This window comes from Ambystoma mexicanum, chromosome 11, assembly GCF_040938575.1.
Source record: "Ambystoma mexicanum isolate Mex_15411 chromosome 11, UKY_AmexF1_1, whole genome shotgun sequence".
Taxonomy (NCBI): Eukaryota; Metazoa; Chordata; class Amphibia; order Caudata; family Ambystomatidae; genus Ambystoma; species Ambystoma mexicanum.
The window spans coordinates 1,007,272,430-1,007,293,777 of NC_090934.1; the positions used below are offsets into that span (position 1 = coordinate 1,007,272,430).

The following is a 21,348-nucleotide window of genomic DNA, read 5'->3' on the forward strand; positions in this document are numbered from 1 at the left end:
TACCATCTTGTGCGTGTAAAGAAAGGAGACAAATGGAAGACCGCCTTTCGTACTAAGTATGGGCTGTACGAATATCAGGTGATGCCCTTTGGGCTTTGCAACGCTCCCGCCGCGGTCCAGTACTTCATGAACGATGTACTACGGGAATTGATCGACGTATGTGCCCTAATTTACATCGATGACATCTTGGTGTACTCCTCTTCTAAACAGGACCATGTCAGGCACGTTTGCTCCATCCTTGCAAAACTCTGACAGCACCAGCTATACGCCAAACTTGAAAAATGCTCCTTCCGTGTCACCGAAGTCGAGTTCCTTGGTTTTGTCCTCACTCCCAGAGGTGTCCGGATGGATATGCACAAAGTAGATGCCATCCTTAGCTGGCCTTCATGTCTCCAGTCAAAGGTGTCCAAAGTATGCTTGGCTTTGCAAACTTTTATCGCTGATTCATCCCGGGTTTCTCCCAGATTGTGCACCAGAACACTTCTTTATTATGAAAAAACAACAAGCTGTTCCAATGGACAGAAGAGGCAGAGAAGGCCTTCCAGGAACTCAAGAAAAGATTTACCTCAGCCCCGGTGCTACGACACCCCTGCCCAGATCTCCCATATGTAGTGGAAACAGATGCCTCCAGCATGGCAATCGGGACTGTCCTTTCCCAGAGGGATCCCGAAACAGGCCAGTTACATCCCGTGGCCTTTTGGTCACGAAAGTTTACTACACATGAACTTAACTATGCAATAACAGACAAGGAACTCCTAGCGATCAAGGCAGCCTTTAAGGCTTGGCGGCATTACCTCCTAGGCACCAGACATACCATCACAGTAATCACCGACCATCGCAACCTACAATACCTCAAGACGGCAAAGGCTCAATCATCCCGACATCTCCGATGGGTTTCATTCTAGTCACGACTCGCTCCCTTCGCTCCCGTTCCCACCACTTGCGGCATGATTTGGGGTTTATCCCCTACTGGACTTTCCCTCCGAACCTTATGCTACAGTGCTGTGATGAATTGGGAGCGCTAAATCCCTATTTTCCAAGCTACTTCCCTTCCGGATCCATTCCAGGTTTTCGGCAGCCAGCATGCTTCTTCAATCAAATGACTATGCTTCCCAGAATTCCTGGCCCACTGCTTCACCTCCACCTTGCAGGACAAGGTTGGGTGGAGGATAGGAAATACCTGTGGCTGCAGGTGCAGCAATCAGCAAACCTGAGGCGTGTGCTCGTTTAGCAGCTTTAAAAGCCTTGCTTCAGCCCAGCGATAGTCATTGATACAGTGTTCCCGTTTGGGACTGGTCCCTTGTTCCTGGTTCTTAGCTTTGTGGTTAGTTCCTAGCTTCCATTGTTTGTTCCTTACCCTGGATTTCGAATTTATGAGCTTAATTGATTTCTGCTTTACAGATTTCCCTTTCTGTCTTCCTCTGTTTACAGACAGCTTTTCTCAGTACTTTTCCCTTTGGTGCAGCCTAGTTTGCCTTTGTTCTTTATTTCTTTGACTTTGTCCTTTGCTGCTGTAAACCTTGATGCTTTAGTCTTTCCTCTTAATAGATTAGCTTCCTGCCTTTTTCCTTGGATGGGTGGGGGAAGTTTGCCTTTGTAATTTCGTTTTACCTCCTCCTGCTCCTTTACTTTCTCTTGGAATCCCTTCCATGTTTTCCCTTGCACTTCTGCATTTATTTCCCATTAATTATTAGGTGTAGTGTGTTGTTGTAGCTAGCTCCTGTGTGAATGCCTATGTTTTCCTCACTATTCCTACTTGCCCCTTGTCTTGAGTCTTATGTATTTAGTTATCCTCCCATTGCTGTTATAGCCTTTTTGGGTCCCTGTTTGATCAACAGGGTTCGTGGGTTTACTGACATTCAAGTGGTATTTCTCATCCTCGTGAGTACTGTTTTTAAGTTCTCTTATTCAATACCATCAAGAGTGTTAGCTCACAGATCCTGTCCTTGCTTGCCCTCGATGTGGGCTTAGCACTGTCAGTATCTGTAATAGGATAGTGGGTAAGGAGCTTGCCGACTTTCCTTGCAGTCATAAGGAGTGTCTAAGTGCTTACCCCACATCCCTTTTCATATATTTGTATTGTTGTCCCACTCTGTTTGCACTCCTGGGTTTTAGTATACATGAGTCTTGGTTCCTATGTGCATGTTGTTTGACTCAAGGCTATTCATTGTGTGATGTTGTGCACATTTCCCTTGCCATATTCGCTACCTTAGTCCTCAGAAGACAGAATGACCAGCCCACTATTACCATTGAATATGGCAAGTTTAAGAAAGAAAAGCAGCAAGGCCTCTAAAGTTTGTACAGAAAGCTTCCCCTACATTTACCCGTGACAATCACATCACTAGTCCTGACTTAAATGACCTCCTTGTCACGAATGGGCATTTACGTGCAGAGTATTTTTCCCACAGGATGGCCCATCTTACATTGCCTGATCCTAGTTCTGTCTTTTATTCGGATCCAGATTCTATGTCAGCACAAGCCTTAGCAGCAGAAAACAACACACTGTTAGACTTATTACACAAGAGTACCTCTGTTGTTAAACCCCATGATTCCAGTTGTGCTTCACCTCAGATTGAACAGTTTCATGATACAAAAATAAAGAATGGAGGGGTTCCTTGCATAACTTCTATTTTCCGCCCTCAGTCTAAAGTATATTCCTTTGCACAAGTACATACTGTTGTCCCTAATGCCAAGAGGTCTGAGGTCAATAGTTTGCTTAAGGGAACACAGACCAAGTTGGTAAGAGAAAGTATAAATCACAGAACCTGCAAGCAGTAGATGACAATGTACAATCGGTGCTCATCCAGATTGCCAGTGCAGGATCCAGCCCTGATGCCACCATGCCCCCCCCCTGTGCCTACTGATAGTGATGTACAGTTAATGCAGGGCATGTTAAAAGCTAAGCTTGAGGAGTTAAGACAAGAATTAATTTCTTTACAAGAGGAGAATAAAACCTTGCAGTCTTTAATGAATACACCTCAGACTTTATTCGTTGATGTTGATGTTGATGAAGTGAACACTGTTCATCCCCCGAGTGCAGAGACTTTGGTAAACCCTGATATTTGGCAATATGTAAGATCTATTGGGAGTGAAAGTCTTTCTTCTAGCACAGCGCTAAATCTGGGCACAGTTTCTGACAATTGTCCTGCTGTTTGTCAGGGATTGCAGTTAGCTGAAGATTTACTAGGCACTCCTTTACCTAAGGTTTCCAGCGTAGCAGCACGTCATAAGCCTGAGCTAGCACACATGCAAGCTTCTGCTTTCCAAACACAATCCACAATGGTGGCATACCCAGATTCAGTCGCTATGGTAGGCTTAGGCCCTGCTCTTGATCCAGCTGCTGAGACTGAAGTAGATGTTCAAGCTAATGGGGAAGACGATGTTACCTCTGGGTTCACTCTTCCTTCTGCCAATTCTGATCACAACAAACTGTCAGAGACAGTACAGATTTCATGTTCTGATGGACTCATTCCACAGTATACAGAACCAAAACCCGGCAGGCGATTCCTGAACTGTTGATTGTTACTCTGCCACTTTCAGAAGCTAAGACAGAGGAATGGACAATTGACGAAATCCTGATTAACAGAGACTTTACTATGGTGATTCCACTGGTTGATTTTGGCTTCTACAAAGAAAGAGACTCTGTTTGTCACCCACTAAGGAAAGTGAATGCAAGGGTACAGCTCAGTCTTTGGTTACTGGTGCCAAGGAGTCTACTGCCCTAAAGGTGCCCTCCATTCCTGATCCAGACATTCCTGTGTCTGTCAACTTCTGAGATTTCTGTCTGTCCTCCCACAACCATTGACTCTTCTATGATCCAATCCACAGCGTGTCGTCAATCAATGAACCGCTGCCATGTCTGCCATCTACTCAAGAGCCTCCACCATGCACGTGGTCTGTCCCAAAGACCTTGACATGTTTGTATCCAACTACCGAGATTGCTCCAGCTTGCATGCCTTCAGCCTCAAAGTTCCCTCTGGCCTTACCAGTCTACAGTTTCAGTATCTCATCCAGCAGATCATCCTTCAGCCATAGAGCCTCTGGTAGTCCATCATAAGTGCATGTCTTCAGTCCCAGAGCCTACTGCTTGTGTGCCTTCAGTTCATGAGACACCGGTATCCTGCTTAGCCTCGCTGCCAATATCAGAGGTATACCTGTCTACACCATCAGATCCTGCTGTATTTTCTACTGCTCCAGAGATTCCTCCTGAATCCCAACCATTTACTGCCGATGAACGTCCAAGCCTGCCTTTCTTATGCTTCAGGGGGATCACCAGAATGCCTGCCTTTTACACAAGACGATTCTCCCAACTGCTCCACTTTAGTATCGGAGCCTCCTGAATATGCAGCATCAGAGTTAGAGACTTTTGCCAGCTCCCGCTTCAGAGTCATCAAGTTGGACCAATTGACGGGTCAGAACCACTCATGTGGGTATGCACAGGGAGTGGTGCAGACCGGCCTATTACCTGCAGGACTTGTGCAACAGAATTTCGCCAAGAAGCACCAGTCGGGTGCTAGTAGCCAAAGGAAGGGAATGACTGCTGCAGTTCAAAATGTGCCTGTTATTGCTCCTGCTGCGATTGTGCCTGATGTACCAAGTACTGCGTCTATCACTCCTATTAGTATGCCAAACGTCCCTGCTGTTGTATCACACACGCAACAAAGTGGCTACACTACTGTCACCAGGAGTACCAGCCTCGTACAACCCATTGGACTTCCAGGCCTCCACGGTGTAGAACATGTGCAGTCAAACCTTAGTCACTTTCAACCGCAAGCCTTTTCTCAGATGGATGAAAGAAGAAAATCCGAACCTCTACCTCTGCCGCCACCTTCTTTAATTGCTGAACATAAACATTTCCTGAAACCTCCCGCATGTCCGCTCTCGGTAAAAAGGCTAACAGAGCTTCTACCATTGTCTAATGCATGTTGCACTATCCTGCCTCCCTCCTCAAAGACTTATAAGTGTCCGCTCCCAGTGACTGAGTTTCCTGGGCCTTCCAACTCGGCTTCAGATCCTGCAAGTCCTTCATGACTTTCTTCGACCCTTGAGTATCTTCCTCACCATACGCCTGCCTATGATTTTTCTAGACTGCAGCCTGATTCTATGTATTCCAGTCCATCTGCCTTTGCCCACAGGCCACCATTTCCATCAGTGCCACCTCCAAAGAAAAAGCACTCCCATCATGGAAAGAAGATGTCTCGTGCGGGTGGCGGGCACCAGAAGATGTCCGTGGGAGGGGGTATACTGTCACGACTCACTCCCTTCGCTCCCGTTCCCACCACTTGGGGGCATGATTTGGGGTTTATCCCCTACTGGACTTTCCCTCCGAACCTTATGCTACAGCGCTGTGACGAATTGGGAGCGCTAAATCCCCATTTTCCAAGCTACTTCCCTTCCGGATCCATTCCAGGTTTTCGGCAGCCAGCATGCTTCTTTAATCAAATGACTATGCTTCCCAGAATGCCTGGCCCACTGCTTCACCTCCACCCTTGCAGGACAAGGTTCGGTGGAGGATAGGCAACACCTGTGGCTGCAGGTGCAGCAATCAGCACACCTGAGGCGTGTGCTCGTTTAGCAGCTTTAAAAGCCTCAGTTTGCTTCAGTCCAGCGCTGGTCATTGATGCAGTGTTCCCGTTTGGGACTGGTCCCTTGTTCCTGGTTCTTAGCTTTGTGCTTAGTTCCTAGTTTCCATTGTTTGTTCCTTTCCCTGGATTTCGAATTTATGAGATTAATTGATTTCTGCTTTCCAGATTTCCCTTTCTGTCTACCTCTGTTTACAGGCAGCTTTTCTCAGTACTTTTCCCTTTGGTACAGCCCAGTTTGCCTGTGTTCTTTATTTCTTTGCCTTTGTCCTTTGCTGCTGTAAACCTTGATGCTTTAGTCTTTCCTCTTAATAGATTAGCTTCCTGCCTTTTTCCTTGGATGGGTGGGGGAAGTTTGCCTTTGTAATTTCGTTTTCCCTGCTCCTGCTCCTTTACTTTCTCTTGGAAACCATTCCATGTTTTCCCTTGCACTTCTACATTTATTTCCCATTGATTATTAGGTGTAGTATGCTGTTGTAGCTAGCTCCTGTGTGAATGCCTATGTTTTCCTCACTATTCCTACTTGCCCCTTGTCTTGAGTCTTATGTATTTAGTTATCCTCCCATTGCTGTTATAGCCTTTTTGGGTCCCTGTTTGATTAACAGGGTTCGTGGGCTTACTGGCATTCAAGTGGTATTTCTCGTCCTCGTGAGTACTGTTTTTAAGTTCTCTTATTCAATATCATCAAGAGTGTTAGCTCACAGATCCTGTCCTTGCTTGCCCTCTACGTGGGCTTAGCGCTGTCAGTATCTGTAATAGCATAGTGGGTAAGGAGCTTGCCGACTTTCCTTGCAGTCATAAGGAGTGTCTAAGTGCTTACCCCACATCCCTTTTCATATATTTGTATTGTTGTCACACTCTGTTTGCACTCCTGGGTTTTAGTATACATGAGTCTTGGTTCCTATGTGTATGTTGTTTGACTCAAGGCTATTCATTGTGTGATTTTGTGCACATTTCCCTTGCCATATTCGCTGCCTTAGTCCTCACATGACAATTCTTCGCAGAATATGATTACATAATCACGTACCGACCTGGAGTCCAGAACGGAAATACCAACGCCTTATCCCGCATGGGTATTGATGAGAACGCATATTCAAAACCAGACCCGGTGGCCATTATTCCAGGTGACAAACTATTAGGACTTACAACAACGTTAACTCTGGAGGAACTCCAAAAGGAAATTCCGCTCCTAATGAACACCGAGGTTCTACAAGACTGGACCACTCAAGAGGAACATTACACAACAAAGAACCAACTCCCGTATTTCAGAGGGCCTTTATATCTACCGAATAAGGCACTACAAGAACAAGTCATTTCTGGTTATCACGACCTCCTGATAGAAGGACATCCAGGAATTGCCAAGACCCTAGCCAAGGTGAAAAGAAATTATTGGTGGCCGACCTGGCGAAAGGACATTACGCAGTTTATTCTGTCATGTGGCATTTGTGCACAGAATAAATCCCAGAAACAAAGACCTTCGGGCCTTCTTCAACCCCTGGAAATTCCACCTGCACCTTGGCACACACTCTCCCTCGATTTCATCACAGATCTGCCTCCCTGTCAAGGGTTCAACACTATTCTAGTGGTTGTTGACCTATTCTCTAAAATGGCCCATTTCATTCCGCTTAAGGGTCTACCAAACGCAACCAGTCTGGCAAAGGTGTTTTTAGAGCAAATCGTACGATTACATGGTTTCCCCTCCGTCCTGATTTCTGACCGAGGGAGTCAGTTTGTGTCTTACTTCTGGAGGAAGAGTTGTGCAATTGCCCAAATCGATATTTGTCTGTCCCCTAGTCACCATCCCCAAACTGATGGCCAAACGGAGCGGACGAATCAGACACTAGAGCAATACCTACAGTGCATGTTACATCAAGTGGAAGAAAGCTGGAAGGATGTGCTGTGGATAGCCGAATATGCCTACAACTCACTACACACCAGTACCGGACAGAGTCCATTCTATACCGTATATGGAAGGCAACCACGTACTTCCGAATTAGATACCCCCATGGCCTTTGAAATGCCAGCGGTGAAGACTTTACATATGACCATCACTCAAGCCTTCAAAAAGGCAGCAGAACACTTGATCCAAGCCAAAGAAAGACAGAAAAGAATCTCTGATCAACACCGAAGAAAAGCCCCAGACTACCGAGTCGGAGATGAAGTCTGGTTGGCGTCTCGGCACGTGCCCATAAGAGGAACTCAAACATTTCGTCCCAGATATCTAGGGCCCTATACCATCAAGGCTATTATAATTCCTGTGGCAGTAAAGCTAGCTTTACCACCAAATATGCAGATCCATCCCGTATTCCACTTGTCACTCTTAAAACCTGTTCAGCCTGGAACTCGTGTCAAAACACCACCAAATCTGGTACTGGTTAACAGAGAACCCGAATTTGAAGTCAAGGACATCCTAGATTCTAAACTCACCCAGTCCAAGTTATATTACTTAGTGGACTGGAAGGGATATGGCCCTCAGGACAGGACATGGGAGCCTAGCGAGCACGTCCATGCGCCACGCCTGTTAAAACGATTTCATCGAAACCATCCGACCAAATCAGGGCCAGATGGATGAAATACCTCGAGAGGGGCCTTAGGGGGGAGTGCTGTCACAATCCATGCCCCTGACCCCCTCAGGTATAACAGGCCCCTGGCAGCAGTGGGGCGAAAGCACTTCACAAGAAACATACATGGAGTCGGTCCTGGTACCTTTGGCGCCAGGCTCATTATCAGGAATAAAGCAATACCAGTTTTGGACCTTAATCCAACATGGAGGCCTATTACACAGCTCAGTTCTTTAGAACCAAGCCATGGGGTCTAGTGTTTTGGGTGTGGCTGGGCCTGGAACTACTTGGCCCGGAACTACTTTACCTGGGCTATTTAAACCACACCCAAACAGCAGAACATGCTTTGCGTTATTCTGCACTCCTGCAGCGTAACGCTCACCGTGTCCAGCTCCTGCTCATCTGCTTCTCCGGCGGCCCGATCCTGAAGCCCTAGATCCGGATTCCATTAATAACCTGGAAGAACAAGAACAGCATTAGCGAGCAAGAACACTTACCTGTGAAGTAAACGGCCTTGAATCCATCCTCTGCTTCGCTTACCTCGCCCATCTCCGGAGTTCTTCGCAACCTGCAAAGGTAAAGAAACAAGGACAGCATTAATAACAATTCTTACCTGGGCAAGCAGCGAGTCCTGGCAGCACCCTGCGCTTCTCTTACCTCGCCCACCTCCGGGTTTCACCGCAACCTGCAAGAGAGAAGGAACACGGTCAGCATTAACAAAGCACTTACCTGGGCAAGCAGCGCTTCGATCGCTGATCACTCCGGAACATCACTGCAGCCTGTACAGAGAAGAGAACACAGGTTAGCAATTAACACCAATAAACAGCGCAGCACTCCGCGCATCAATAACTCACTGTGGTCTTCGCCATTGGCGCGGCAACTCCAAGATCGCAACCATCCCTGTGAAAACAAAAAGAGACATTATTAGGGAACAGCGTAGTAGAGCAGGACAACGAGAAGACAGAGAAAACAGAGGGCAAGAAAGAGACAGAATAAAGATGGAAAAGACATTATAACTCACCTGAAAGACAGCAAGCAGAGTCGGAGTCACAGCCGGTCTGGACCTTACATAAGGGCAAACAGACCAGTGAAGCAACTAGGTCCACGGAACGCCTGGACCAACCACGCACCTCTGCACAGAGATGCAGGACGGAGAGTTCAACGCACAAAAACCTAAGGTGAGCAATAACTCCAAGGGAGGGGATTTAAACCAGAGGGAGGTGGGAGTCCACCCATCACAGAACCAGTATCTTAACCCTCCATTCTCCTGTTATAGGCGCTGCCCAACATCTGGCACATAACCAAGCAGAAAGGGATCCGGGATAGCGCTTAGACCTCCATCCAGTATCGTGTGGCACCCCGTGGATACCAGTGAAGCGTAACAGGTGTTGGCACTGGCACTGGCTGTGGCACTGGTGCAGTTATTTTTTTTAAAAATGTTATACCTTTATTTATTGTTGCACACATGTACGACACATATACATCATATACCATATTCAGAACTTGTACATTTCCTTTAACTACAAAGGCGTATCATTGCATGTCTTCATTTTCAGCTTTGTCAGCTAGGTATTGTTTATATCTGGCCCATATATTTCTAGGTCTAGTGGCTACTTGCAATTAGTCTAAATATAGTTCTTCGTTGTTGTTTGTCCAAACCATGTCTCTGTCCCAGCCTTCCTTCGTTGGGGGACTGATGCTCTTTCATTTCAACAGTATCGCCCTTTTGGCTAGTAATAAGCTCACATTCAGTAATTTCCGCCATGTTGGGTTCATCTTCCCCGTGGCCCCCAATAGACACAACATCGGCGACCATTCAATAGGCTGTTCGGCCATCTCATCTAGTGCTGTGCGAATTTCTGCCCAGCATTCTTTCAGTTGTGTACATGACCAAAACATATGGAAAGTATCCGCCTCCTCCCAGCGACATCTCGGGAACCTACTTTCTGCTGTAGGATATATGTGTTTCAGTTTGGCTGGTGTGTAATGTGTTCTGTGAAAGACCTTGTAGTGGATTAGTTTATATCTTGTGTTGCATGATATGTTTCTGGTCAGAGCGCATATGTGTGTCCATTGAGTGTCGCTGATCAGGTGTCCCAGATCTTGCTCCCACTTAGTTTTGGCACTATGTGCCACCTGAGGCGGATCTGGGTGATGGTCTTGTATAGTGTAGATGCTGATATCTTCCCTTTCCCTGCCATGAACATATAACCCAGTCCCAGATTTATTGTTGGTTCTGCTGGAAATTCACTCCATAGCTTAGCAATGGCTGACCTTATACCCATGTATTGCATCTTGTGTTTTGGCGTGTCACCTACTATATCTTTAAGGATTTCCCATGTCACAAAGCGTTTATCTGGAAACAATTGTCCCCACTGGACAATTCCCTTAGCGCCCCACTGTGTGGCTGCTTCCGTATCTAGAGTAGGGGGTATATGGTGAGCGCCCCAGATTGGCATGCTTGGGTGATATAGCATATCTGTACCATATGAATCAGCAATTCTAGCCCAGGCGTTAGCCGTGACCAGTGTTGGGTCAATGGTATTATGTCGTTTAGGGTGTGACATATTCAGAATATGGAGTAGTGTGGTCGAATTCGGTATGGGGGTTCATTTAGTGTTCCCTTAGGACTAAGGAAATCTGTCGCCCATTGAGCGGCATATTGTGCTTGAGCAGCCAGCTAGTAGTGACCACCGTGTGAGTGACCACCCATCTATATGTAGTAATTTGAGTCTGCTTCTTTCTGCACACATGAACCACACCCATCTTCCCAAACCAGTGAAAGGGAATCGCTGGACCTTGTAAAGTCCTTTTTGAGATCACTAAGAAAGGACTGTAAAAAGAAAGTGGTGGGGCAAGATTGTCATTTTGAAGAGATTAACTCACGCGAGAAATGCTAGTTACACCTTAGTCCAATGACTTCTTGGAGGGTTTTTATTCTTAACTTTTGCTTCTTGTACCTGTCAATTAGCAATTTAATTCTAGAAAAAATTAAATACAGCACACTGAGACTCCTTTTGGCTATGGGGTTACGTGGAAGAAATGTTTGGTGCCCTTTCCAGAAGAGGTAATTTCCGTATTGCCTCTTTTCTAGTATTGCATTCACTTCTAATAGAGAGAAATGTTCTGACTTTTTACTTTTGTGCTCGTTGGCAGCACCCTTATCAATTGATTTGGACAGAGTCTTGTTCCTTGGGGCACTGGTGCTATGTTTGGAGGGAGGATGTCAATGGTAACTAGTGACAGTTGATTCTCTTCCAAAGCCATTCCTTCCGCCTCCTTGTGTTTAGTTTTAAGGTGTCCCCTGTAAGTACTGTATTTTTTATGCCATGATAAAAAGGAGAATTGAAAGTAAGTGCCTTAACTTTGTGATGGTCGACCTTGACTTTGTTTCCATTAATGGAGATGCCCCTTCTTTGAAAAGGCCTAGCTGTGAGGGCCTCCAAAGATTTAACCCACCTACCATACCTATTGTACACCTAAAGTAGCCCCCCACACCAAGCGCCATGACCTTGCTAGACTGTGCACCTACTTTAATTTGGTCCTGCGTATCTGTCCACCTGGTGTAGCCCCCCCATACCGTGAGGGGGGGCTCTGCCAGATTATGCTTTTCATGATCCACCTGCATGTTGTAACCCTTATGTATGGTCATGCACCTTCTATAATGTCACTTTGCACTTACTGTCACTAGCATCTAGATGCCTGAGGGTTTGTGCACTGCTATAAATATCAAAAATAAAAATACAATAAATAAAATACGAGCCTACAGAGTCTCAGGTAGCTGCCTGGGAGGTACTGATGTAGCCTCAGTGCCAAGGTCACAAGTAGCTCGTGCCCCTTTGGACCAAAATTCAGTGGTGGGCTCTGGAGAAACCTCAACCTATAGTTCGGTACAAGCCTTGAAGGCCTCTAGGCCACCCTCAATGGGTCTAGGAGGAATCGCCTCGACGGGGTGCCTGAAAAAGAATAGCACTTGCCTGTGGAGCATGTGATGCTCTACTAGTGCGTGAGTCGGTGAAATCCTTGATGCGCTGAGGAGATCTGCCAAAGAGCTCCTTGCACTGGGTCAGACTACGACATAGAGCCAAGGAACATAGCACGCCATAGGAGATACAGGAGTCCCACGGGTGCATTAGCCCCAAAAACCTCAGACAGAGGGTGAGGGTGTCTGAGGAAGAAAGGTTCCTGACGCAGGTGGCGCAGGATGTGAAGCCCACTATCACCGGCACACGAGACAGCATGGTGGTGTAGAGTGGCGAGCCAGAGCATAATTCAAAAATTAAGTGAAGGGTAAAAGAAATGTCAGCGCAGGTGCAACAGCGTCCTGTCCCATAGAGCGGTAAAAAGTACTGACGGGAGAGGCTGGTGGACTGAATCAATGGAGGCGGGTACGCCCTGCAAGCCCTTGCATGCTCTAAACTGAAAGGAACATTTTTTTTTCTGGTAAAAAAAGGCTCCGGCCCCATGCCCAGGGGAAGGGATCCCCATCAGTATTGAGGAAAGGGGATGGGACATAGGAGTTAGGAAGGTTAAGTCCCAGTTACTTCCCACAAGCACCCAGAAGAAAGCAGTCAGTCAGAGGTGACAACAGTGGGGACGCAGAAGAAGAAATCCTGTGGCGGGTTCAAGACCCAGCAGTCCCAGGAACAGAGAAGCAGAGCAGGATTCAGCCCCTCATGTTAATCAATGGGGAAATGCAGAGGAAGGGGACCTGCAGAACCCAATGACCATAGACCACTGGGACCTACTGGATGAGGATCTTGAATAACCCAACAATCCATGGTCCAGAGGTAAGCACGGTATTGGTTCCTAAAACACTGTTTGAGAAGAGGAGAACAAGTAAATGCTTCTTTTTAAATTGCAAAGGAAAGGATCCTGTCCCACAGAGACTTCACCCTTGAGCCAACAAGTAACCAGACTGCCCAAAAGAAAAATAATCACCCTTCACAGGGGTTTATAGTGATTGGATCGAATGCCAAAGCATTGAATGCCTTAGCATCTAAAAAAAGGCACGAAAATAAAAGCCTTGAATGCATTTTTATTTCTTTTTTTTATGGGTGGGGGGGCCAACCCCTGTTTTTCTACCCCTTAAAACCCATTATAATTAAAATAAAACCTTTACCTTTGAAAAAAATGCATTAGATGCTTTTTTTTAGATGCATGTGTTTCGATGCTTTTGGCATTCAATACTTTGTATTCAATGCAATGACTGGATACCTTCACAGGAGTGGGACGAACCATCCAGGAGCGGAATCAGCTCCAGGAGAATAAAAGGAACCTTAACACTACAGACCGAGGCTTCTCAGGAGGCAGTTGTGGATGGCACACCATCAAAAGCATCTGCTGCAGCAGGGCAACAGTGGTGGCAACTAAGATTAGCCCACCAAAGCAGATCTAGTGAGGCGTTGGGGCACCTACACTACTCCAGGTGGCGGTAGCGTCCAAAACCAAACCCGAAGACCCTGGTGGCAAAGAGTGGTAAACTGCGGTAAAACTGCTCAGAAAACAGGCCTGGCCCAAGCCGTTTAGGAAGACCAGCTGCGGGACGATGAACACATGGGAAGGATGCCCAGCTCTTGAAAACGTGAACCAGAGCATAGGCAAGAGACACCAGTCTGACCAGTATGGCAAGACTGGGTGGCAAAGTCCGCTGCAACGGCTTTCGGTACCAAAACCCTGGCAGACGCATGAATTCTTCCCAGGACTCTAGAGAATACTTGGGATGATCCCCAGAAGCAAGAAGGGGTAGGATCCCCAGAAGCAGGACATGCAGGAAACTGAAAAGAATGCTCTAAAACTCTGCTGGCTGCTTCCTTCCCAGCCAAATCTTCAGCTCTATATTACTATACAGTACTGTTGCTGCCCGACCTTTCCATGGCAGGCCTGTGTGAGGATCTTGGCTCATTAGGAGCTCCGAACTACACAAACACACGCACACCTTATGGTTTTTATGTGTGGATCAAACATATTAACAGTAGTAAAATTGCGAATGCACAGCCATCAAGCGAATATTGATTGTCAGCTACACTGTTTAGTTTAACCAATGACGTTTAGAGATAGTATTGAGTCTAAGATGGCTGCCATCAGGATTTGATCTTGTGGCCTGCAAAGGTTCCGATCACGTCTTCTAAGCAGGTGCATTAACCCACGACACCAGGGGCGAGTCACCTCTACCACTCCAGATGTTTTGGACTTCAATGCTCATAAGTCCTAGCCAGCATAGTCAATAGTGAGGGATAATGGGGTGCCGTACAAAACATCTGTAGAGCCCCACGTTGCAGACCCCTGCAATATGCCATCGCCTTGTTATTCTTTTGTGTGGGGTGCAGTGCCGGATTATCCATTAGGCCAAGTAGGCACCGGCCTAAGGGCCCCACTCCTCTTAGGGGCCCCGTGACAACAGATCAAAATAAAGCGGTGCAGAAAATGAAAACCGTATTAGAGATCATTTGTGAGGGGGGGTGTGATATTTTAACTGCCTAGAGGTCTCCACAGGGTTTAATCCTGCACTGGTGGGTCATGAGGATGAGCTCTACAAAAGAGTCCTCTATTCTGCGGTGTGGGGAGACAATACCACGAAAATCAGCATTGGCAGGAAAACATGCTCGTTTTGGCTGATGTCTGATAAAATCAGTGCATGTTTGTACAAAACGTATTCGTTTAAGGAATTCATTGAATACTTTATAGTGTACACTGACTAACTGATTTATCTCCTTACAATTGTCTGGACCTACCCTTTGTGACTGGCGTAGATTGGGAACTCCCAAAACGAAAGTCTTCTGCAGCGGCACTCTCCTCTCCTTGAGTATAATCCCTCACTAGAAACAACCAGGGTGCACAACGATACAATCTTTAGCCGTCCTGCTAATGCTGTCACTCTGGGAGCCTGTCTGTTTGGACTGCGATGCTGAGTCTTAAGAGCAAGAATGTAATGGGGACTGGCCGGAGGCCAGAAAATCATTGAACAAAGTGTTTTCAGGAACAGAAAATCTGTCAGACCATACATAATTCTATTCAACAAATGGCATGTGTTACAGTTATGCAAGTGGCTTAGAGGGAAAGAAGTCTCAGCAACCTTATGTCAAACAGCTGTGAACGCCACCGTCGATACCTGCGTGTTTGTTACCCTGACAATTATATGGCATGTTCTTCATGATCACATAAAGATCAATGTCTTTCAAAGTCCCAGTTGCATGTTGTGAACATTTAATGGAATGCTCATTGTGATATCTTCTTCAGGTATCACTCCAGCACTGGACAGAAACCCAGGAGAGAGGCACACATAGGGGAGAGAGCTAACAGTGTGAGAGACCTACTGTAGTATCCAGGCACATAAGGTAAGTCAGGGAGCACACTGGAGTCAGGTAGGTAAGTGCAGGTTAGAACTGCGTTATTGATTACAGGGCAAGTTAGAAAGATAATAACGGAGAGCAGTTCACGACCATTAAGTTAGAGCTGGTGAAAGAAAATTGCTATGTTACGTTACGCTCTACGGGAAAGTTGGTGTAGAGCGTAACATAACATAGCCATTTTCTTTCACCAGCACTAACTTAGTGGTCGTTTACCTCTGCTTAGTTGGTGCATTTCTTTCAGCTTTCTGTTTCTTTGCAGTACGTTTGTGTCTATGTGCGATCTTCTGCCTTGCATTTTACTCTTTACTCTTTTAGTTTCTTTCAAAGGTCCCTCTGATTGTCGGTGTAGCTAGGTTATTTGAACATATGGTTTTGGAGGTGCTCAAGTATGGCAGGCCCATTAATCAGGGGGTGGCAGCCCCGATGGAAGGTGTTTACATTTTTCTTGGTTGATAGTGAGAGTTGTTGTGTTGGGCCTCCGGTTCTTCTGGCATTAAAGGTATGAATAACTGGGCCTTAAGTTTTCTATCATTAAAGATGGAGAAAGCTGGTACGATTGGGTGTGGCAGGCCCAGATCCGAAGGTGGCAGCTTCGGATTGGACAGTGTATGTGTTTGTTGTCATTGGAAAGAGAGTGACATTAGTAACATGGTGTGTGAAGTCCAGAGAGATTGCAGGATTTTTTTATTATTTGTTAATGGCCGTAGCCCAGAGTTATGAGGGTTCACGAAAACACTATGGACACATCATAACAAAAGGGGTAAGCAAACCTTTCAGTTAAACAGTATGGCTTTAAGACGTCTCCGAAAGATTAGCAGATTCTCTTCTTAACGGTTGCCAACAGGAAGCTTGTGCCAGGCTATGACCACCTAGACGGGAAAAGAGGGCCTGCTCGCCCACACATGTTTAGCTCTCGGACATGTTCGATACATGGTCTGCATAGTGTGAATCTTAGCGGGGTGTGGTCCTAAGATAGGAGGGAGCAGACCCTCCTATCCAGCAGATATGCATGGGTCAGAGTATTCACCTTGAAATAAATTCTAGCTGCCACGGGCAGCCAGTGAAGAAGGTCTTTCCTGTGGGTGGACATATGCTCTCATCTCTGCAGACTCTTGATGACGCAAACTGCACCCTTCTGTAAGGTCTGTAGTTTACGAGCTCGGTTTTGCGTGTTTCCACCGTGAAAGAGGGAGGTGTGGGCAGTGTCTAGCTGAATGCATCTCCTTTATAGAATGATGGCTCTGAAATGTGGATCCTGGAGTGGGGAGGTTCCAGCGAAGACCGTTGCTCGGGAGACCGGATGGGAGCCCAAACTGGAAAGATGTCTCTGTACTGCTCTCCAGTATTATCTTTCTATCTTGCCCTGTAATCAATAAAGCAGTTCTCACCTGCACTTAACTGACTCCAGTGTGCTTCGTGACTTACCTTATGTGCCTGGATACTACATGTAGACACACTGGAGGGAAGAATAGAGAGACGGGGAGTCAGGTGACTAGATGAAATGATGAAATGAGGAAAGAAAGAACCACAGTTGGACAGAAGAGAGAATCATAAGAGGGCGGGATAAGCAAAACCATAGTCACAGATATAGACTCAGAGACGAAAATTCAGTTTAGGGAAAATTAGACAGACAGGAGGAATGGATCAGATATGTGAAAGGTGTTTGATAAAGAAGCCCGGTCAGGGCTCAGTGACTGCCCTTACTCAAGGAAGCGGGTGATGTAGTCTCGGCTGCAGCGGGACCAGGTAAGCGGCGATGTGTCGTACAGGAGCTGCGGGGACATGATGAACGGTCTCTTCCCAATGGGTTCACACTCATTCCCACTGCCATCGTGATGGATTCCGAAACTGCACAAGGGAGAGTAAGAGGCACATTACGTCGGAGCAGAACTAAGACTGCACAACAAGCTGGAATGCGACAGATCACTGGGGCGACAAGTGAAACCTGCAGAATACATGACGTTGGTAAAAAAAATATATAATAACGAAGCACAGGCAAAATACTCCCCAAATACAGAGTGAGTGACCACACACTTGAAGCAGAGACTGTCCGACACAGCTCAAACAAGAAGTCCAGGAAGGACAGAATCTGCCAGCAGTGTGGCTTATGTGAAGGGGAGACTGAGAGACCCTTACACAGGCACTGTCCAGCATACAAAGACACACAGACACACAGGACACTTGCTTTCTCACATTTTGCAAAGTTCAAGGAACCTTTTTGCAAGCAAAACAGGACGAGAACAGCCCTGCATCGCCCTCATACTGCCCCAGAATTAGCTCTCAAGCCAGAACATCTGAAAAGCAAAATGATCAACACTGAAGAGAATGTGACATTTTACATACACCATGTATTTTCATTGGCAAGATCTGTCTAACTTGCCATGTCAATAGCAGGATTTACGTGAAAACATCGAATTTCGAAAAGACCGATTTTTTTGGGGGGTACAATTGCGGGGGAAGAATCCCCGCCCCATCAATCCCCAACCCTCACACACTTTACCTATTTCCCGTATCACACCCGTATTTATTTAAAAAATGTCCCCAATATTGGCGAAATGATCGCAACAAAAAGATGTGGTCCTTTCGAAAGCCGATGTTTTCTTTTCGACTTTTTCTGCGGATACCCGTACTTAGTATCAATAACAGACACCGCCACATCAGCGACAGCAAGGCCGATTCATTCCCAGCATTGAGAACAAGTCTCAATACTGCGGTTCTGACATAACGGCGCCCTCCCCACGCAATGGAAGGCTGGAAACAGGTATCAATCCGCCACGCCAGTCAAAGTAGGCCCCGTTCCCCACCCCGGTGATAGCAGACTCCATTTCCCCAGATCAGCGATACAGAACAGTTATTGACCTGTAAAATTGGATGTCCACTAGGAGAATATTCCACTTATTAATAAACTGTCAAAACGTCCCCAGGAGTCCTCAGACCACCGTTTGAAAGAAAAGTCCAACCCTTAAAACAAAGCCCATAACGTAAGAAAAAATACTGAACCCCTAGCGAGAAAATAAAGAAGAAAACAAAGCTAAGAAAGAAGGCACTTATTGCTCTGTCAAGAAGTATTCAAAGAGGACGTCCTGCGCGCGCCGCTTCTTCTAGGTTTCATTCAACATTCCTTTGCACTATGATGTCATGTTGATGGGCAACTAAGCGCTGACATCATCATGTGGGGTTCCTGTATGCAGATGAAACCGCTGTGTATTGACTAAATGATGCGATCTCACTATTTAAAAGGTCGGCAATAATTATGCACCAGCTTCACAGAAATCCTGAAAAGAATCCGAACTATTCGCTGATCATAGAATAGCTATGAAGTCAGAGGACAACGTGTAAGACATATTTCACTGTCAACATGACAATTAATTACATGCATGGGTAAACGAACTAATTTCAAAAGACCCAGCTATGAGCAAGCAGAATAGTAAAACAATTCGATGGTATCCATTCCAAAGTAACACTGCCGTGCCTAACCTATAGCCAAGCAAGTATCTTTGTTTCCTAGTTTTCTAAACAAACACAATGCAGCCTATAAACCACCGTCTGGGAAGCCAAAACATCATTCCCCCTTTTCCCACTGCTATTGAAAAGGTTCTGATTCACAACAGTAAGCATCCTAAACAGGCATAGTAGTCCCAGTTAGCCTTTGGTCCAGAGGCCTGCAACCTGCAGTTTTCCAGATGTTTTGGACTAGAACTCTCATCATTCCTCACCACTGACTATGCTGACTAGGTGTAGTAGCTAATCCAGAGTGTGATGACATCCTCAGTGTTCTAAAGAATATCATCACGCGCATATTCGATGGTTGGGAAGACGGTGTCTGACTCTGCATGTTGCAGCTGGGGTCACTACACTTAAGTAATGTCACCCAAGCAGGGGGGCATTACTGGGCCAGGTAATGCCCAAGGACAGCAGTTACAAGTCAGAGCAAAGCGAGGGCTTTAACCTAAGCCCTGGGGAATTACCAAGCCCAGTAATGCCCCCCCCAAAACTTGGGTGATATTGCTATTAGTACCCTGGCATGTTGTACGGGTGTACTAATAGTGTTTTGGTGAAACTACCTCTTTGGCGTTTCGCAACTTTAAAAAAACACAAGATGGCCGACATAGATGAACAAGTTACTTACTCCTGGTAACGTTCTTTCAACTTGATGTTCCTCCCACGTATTCCTCATCTTTGATATTCAATATCCAGCTTCAGCTGCTTCGGAAATCTTTTTTCGGCAGAGGGCGCTGTGCGTCGATGCAGTCGACTCGATATCCCTCGAGGGCCTCTGTCTCGAGGATGATGTCATCGAAGGTATATATAGCACGTGTAGTGCCCGTGCAGTGCCCGTTAGCTTCAGTTCGTTTTTTTTCTTTCAGTAGAACTACCTTCATAACCATGGGTTTGACCCTACTAAGCTGTGAAGGAGCAAAAGCTGTAATAGCATGGTAAATTGTACGGTGGGGTAGGCTGGGAGGGCGATGAGGAATACATGGGAGGAACATCCAGTCGAAAAAACGTTACCAGGGGTAAGCAACTTGTTCTTTGAATGGATTGTGTCCTCCCACGTATTCCTCATCTTTGATAGACTCCCAAAGCAGTGTTTGTTTGAGTGGATGGAGCAAGAATTCTATCAATGGTTTCCATGAACCGAATGCAGGACAGCTTTTCCAAAGCTCCCATCCTGACTGAGGCAAGAATCAAGGCAGTATTGTATCGTGAACGTGTGTATTGACTTGTGGACAACATAGCTGCCTCTCAAATGTTTTTGATAGGAACACCTCTTTGCAGAGCCAAAGAGGTAGCCATGCCCTTGGTGGAATGGGCCCTCAAGCCTTCTGGAGGATCCTTGGCTGCCACCCTGAAGCATTCTAGAATAATCAATCTGGATAAGGTCTGCTCTGTCACAGCCTGACCCAGTTTGTGGCCTGTAAAGCCTATGAACAGTTGATCATCTAGGCGAAGTTTGGGCAATCTAGAAATGTAAAAGCTTAGAGCTCTACTTGGATCTAATCTGTGCAATCTCTCTTCCTCCTTGCGGAGGGCAGAAAGTGGGTAATACAATGTTTTGGCCTACATGAAAATCTGAAATAATCTTAGGTAGAAATGAAGGCTTAACTCTCAGGACGACCTTGCCCTTGTGAAGAATCGTAAAGGGTGGCTTAGATGACAGTGCCTGCAATTCACTCAATCCACAGGGTCAAGTTAGTGCTACTAACAAAATGGTCTTGAACGTTAGTAACCCTACTGGACATGAATGTAGAGGATCAAATAGTGCACACATAAGAATATTTAACACCAGATTAAGGTCCCAAACTGGAACCTGGAAAGGAGATGGGGGGGGGACACATTGGTGAGTCCCTTCAGAAATGGTGTCACCAGTGTGATCTTAAAATATGAAGATTCTTCAGAGCGCTTAAAGATGGATAACGCTGCCAAATAACCTTTAATTGTTCCAACCTAGAGCCCCGGATTGGCTAGGTACAGTAGAAAAGATAATACTCTGGTGTTTTGCACAGTAAAGTGTCTATATTCTTGGCCCTAAACCAGCTGCAACATTTGTTTGTTCCAATGGCAGCAATTAGTTGCTGGCCTTCTGTCCGAAAGCAACATCTCCATTACGTCATCCGGGAGGTCCCAATCCTTGTATCTCAGCCTCTCAGAAACCATGCGTGAAGGCAGAGAGTCTTGACCTCTGGATGGAGAACCGACCCTCCTCTCACGAGAGAAGGTCCTCTCTTAGTGGAAGACGTATTGGAGGGCAGATGGACATGTCCAGAAGGTCCGAGTAACACATCCTCCTGGCCCAATCTGGGGCAATTAGGATCATGTGTTTTCCGAACTTTCTCAACCTCCTGATCAAGT

The 21,348-nt window shown here is 46.2% G+C and overlaps 1 protein-coding gene across 1 annotated transcript in view; it reads right to left on the minus strand.

The window, feature by feature from the left end:
• ADAMTS7 (ADAM metallopeptidase with thrombospondin type 1 motif 7) overlaps window positions 1-21,348 on the minus strand; it is a 752,931-nt gene that overhangs the window by 352,053 nt on the left and 379,530 nt on the right. The window contains exon 8 of the mRNA XM_069624204.1: window positions 17,200-17,343. Within this exon, the coding sequence (XP_069480305.1) occupies window positions 17,200-17,343 (144 nt within the window). The remainder of the gene's footprint in view (window positions 1-17,199; window positions 17,344-21,348) is intronic.